The following is a 2,216-nucleotide window of genomic DNA, read 5'->3' as shown; positions in this document are numbered from 1 at the left end:
CCTGAAGTGATAACATTGAAGGCATAAGCATCACATATAAAGTATGTTCCTTAAAAAGTTGTACAGCGGATCTAATCAAGACACTAGATTGAATTTTCCACTTAGAAATCAGAATCTATACAGGGAAAACGTATCACTAGGAAACCCTAAGACAAACCCAGAAGGTGGGGAATTATGCAGAAAAGCTGACCTGGACTCTTCAACAAGACCAGGTCCCAAATGGGTGAAAAGTGGACAGCGGGGGTCTATACTAATTTAAAAGGACATTATGAAACAGGACCCCATGTGGTGGTAGTTCTTACTTGACTCCTGCTTTGAATAAAACCATTTCTGGAGTCATTTGAGAAAGTTGGATAGACAGACACTGAGCACTACATGATATTAAGGAAGTGTAAGTTTTGTCATGATATTCTGATGATGTGGGAACGTCGTTTTTCCTTGGCTATGCGTATTGAAAGATTTGTAAGTGAAATATACTGCCCGTCATTTTCTTTTAAATAATAAAAGCAAAATATCAGTAACTGTTAAGCCGAGGCCATGGGTGTAGAATTATTCACTCTGTTCTTCTCCCCTGTCCTTGTGTGTTAGAAAATGTTTATTAATTTACAAAGAGTTTGAATGGGAAACCACTTAAGTCCAAGGGCGGTGCTCAGGTCTGAGCTTTACAAAGCTCACCCCCTGGCTCGGAGGGTGACAAGAGTGGGCGCAAACGATCCTTAGGAAATTACTACAAGAGCTCTGATGGAAGGGTTTCCCAGGACTCTGGCAGCAAGCATGGAGAGAGAGCTTGCAGGCAGAAACCCTAAGGTTGTTGATGGTGGTGGGAGAAAGAGCGTGGGAAAACTAACAGCAATGGTACTCTCTGAGCAATGTTTTGTGGGTGTCAGTCCAGCTGCATTCTAAAGAGACTCCCAGAGCTGACGCAGAGAGGGTCAACAACTTGCCCAAGCTTATACAGATCACTCCCCTCTTAAGGATGACGCCTGTATCATTGATGGAGAGAGGTGCGTATTCTATTCACTTTCCTGACCCTCCCTCCATCCAGCCCCCGGTCAACTCTTCCTAATTTCACCATCCCTAAGAACGAGGATTAGAGTGGTAGTCTCTGGAGATGAACACGCGCGCGTACGTCCAAAAGGAGTTAGCCAACTGGGAATTCTAGCGAGGTGCCTACTATCCAGGGTGGTGGGGCAGAGGAGGAAGTGTTGGATAGGCACCCCGCGACCACAGAGCTCTTACGCCACGTATGACGCAAACAGGCGTAAGAGCCGAGGATGAGAGGGTCGTCACTGCCCGCCTGTGATTGGCTGGGTTGCCCTGGGAGGGGAGTGTGGGCTCCGCCTGTGGGTGGGTGGGGAGTGGCAGGCCCCGCCTAGGTCCCTCCAGCCGGCTACTGCCCGCGCAGCAGAGGCTCGGCTGGAGGAGGGAGCGCGCCGAGCCGGGAAGGATGCGGCGCCTGTGGAGGCCCGGGGGACCTGGGGAGGCCGGGGGTCTCCGGCTGCTCCTCTGCCTCCTGCTGCTAAGTAGCCGCCCGGGGGGCTGCAGCGCCATTAGTGCCCACGGTCAGGAGAAAACCTGGGGGAGGGAAAGGGAGGGGGAGCTGGGATCCAGCGCAGGGTGGGACAGGGAAGGAGGAACCACGAAGGTGGGGGCTCGGATGGAATACAAGTGTAGCAAGGTAGTGGGGGGCGGGGTGGTGGATTCTGGAGGTGGGAGAACGTCTAGGAGGAAAGGGGCGTAGGCCTGGAGGTGGGGCTCGCAATACGGGGGCGGGACCGGGGAGAAGCGGGCTGGGGCAAGAGTGAGGGTTCTCCCCGAGAAAGGCTGGGGTGTATATGGGCAGAAGGACCCAGAGCCGGGTAACTGGGCCACCCAAGCAAGTGGCACCAAAGGGAGGTAGTGGAGTGACCGGCACCGCGAGTCCCGAGCTGAGGGGTCAGAGGGGAACCGGGGACTCGGTGTCCAGGCCGCGGACGTCGGCAGTGCCCATTCCGGTGGAGGACTGGGCAGAGGAAGGGGTCGGGTTTCTCTTTAAGCCGCACGAGAAGCCTATTCCTGCAGTCTGATCGCCGATACAGTGGGCCAGCTGGGGAAGAGGGCAGGAGAGGATGTGGAGGGCAGGGTCCCCGCCCGTCCCCCTCCCCACTGCCAGGCCTGGTGCTGACTCACCAAGCGGACAGAGGCAGTCAGCGCTGACTCACGGGCTGGGGGCGGGC

General features: G+C 54.9%; 1 protein-coding gene across 1 annotated transcript in view; it reads left to right on the top strand.

Moving 5' to 3' along the window:
• The first annotated feature begins 1,429 nt into the window (after nt 1–1,429).
• PTPRN (protein tyrosine phosphatase receptor type N) overlaps nt 1,430–2,216 on the top strand; it is a 16,859-nt gene continuing 16,072 nt past the window's right edge. Inside the window, exon 1 of the mRNA XM_045294199.1 lies at nt 1,430–1,562. Within this exon, the coding sequence (XP_045150134.1) occupies nt 1,448–1,562 (115 nt within the window). The 5' untranslated portion in view covers nt 1,430–1,447. The remainder of the gene's footprint in view (nt 1,563–2,216) is intronic.

Source organism: Echinops telfairi, unplaced genomic scaffold (assembly GCF_000313985.2).
Source record: "Echinops telfairi isolate 266 unplaced genomic scaffold, ASM31398v2 ScPeMD7_3;HRSCAF=10, whole genome shotgun sequence".
NCBI lineage: Eukaryota > Metazoa > Chordata > Mammalia > Afrosoricida > Tenrecidae > Echinops > Echinops telfairi.
The sequence above is the reverse complement of the archived record's forward strand: the minus strand, read 5'-3'. Positions and strand labels throughout refer to the sequence as shown.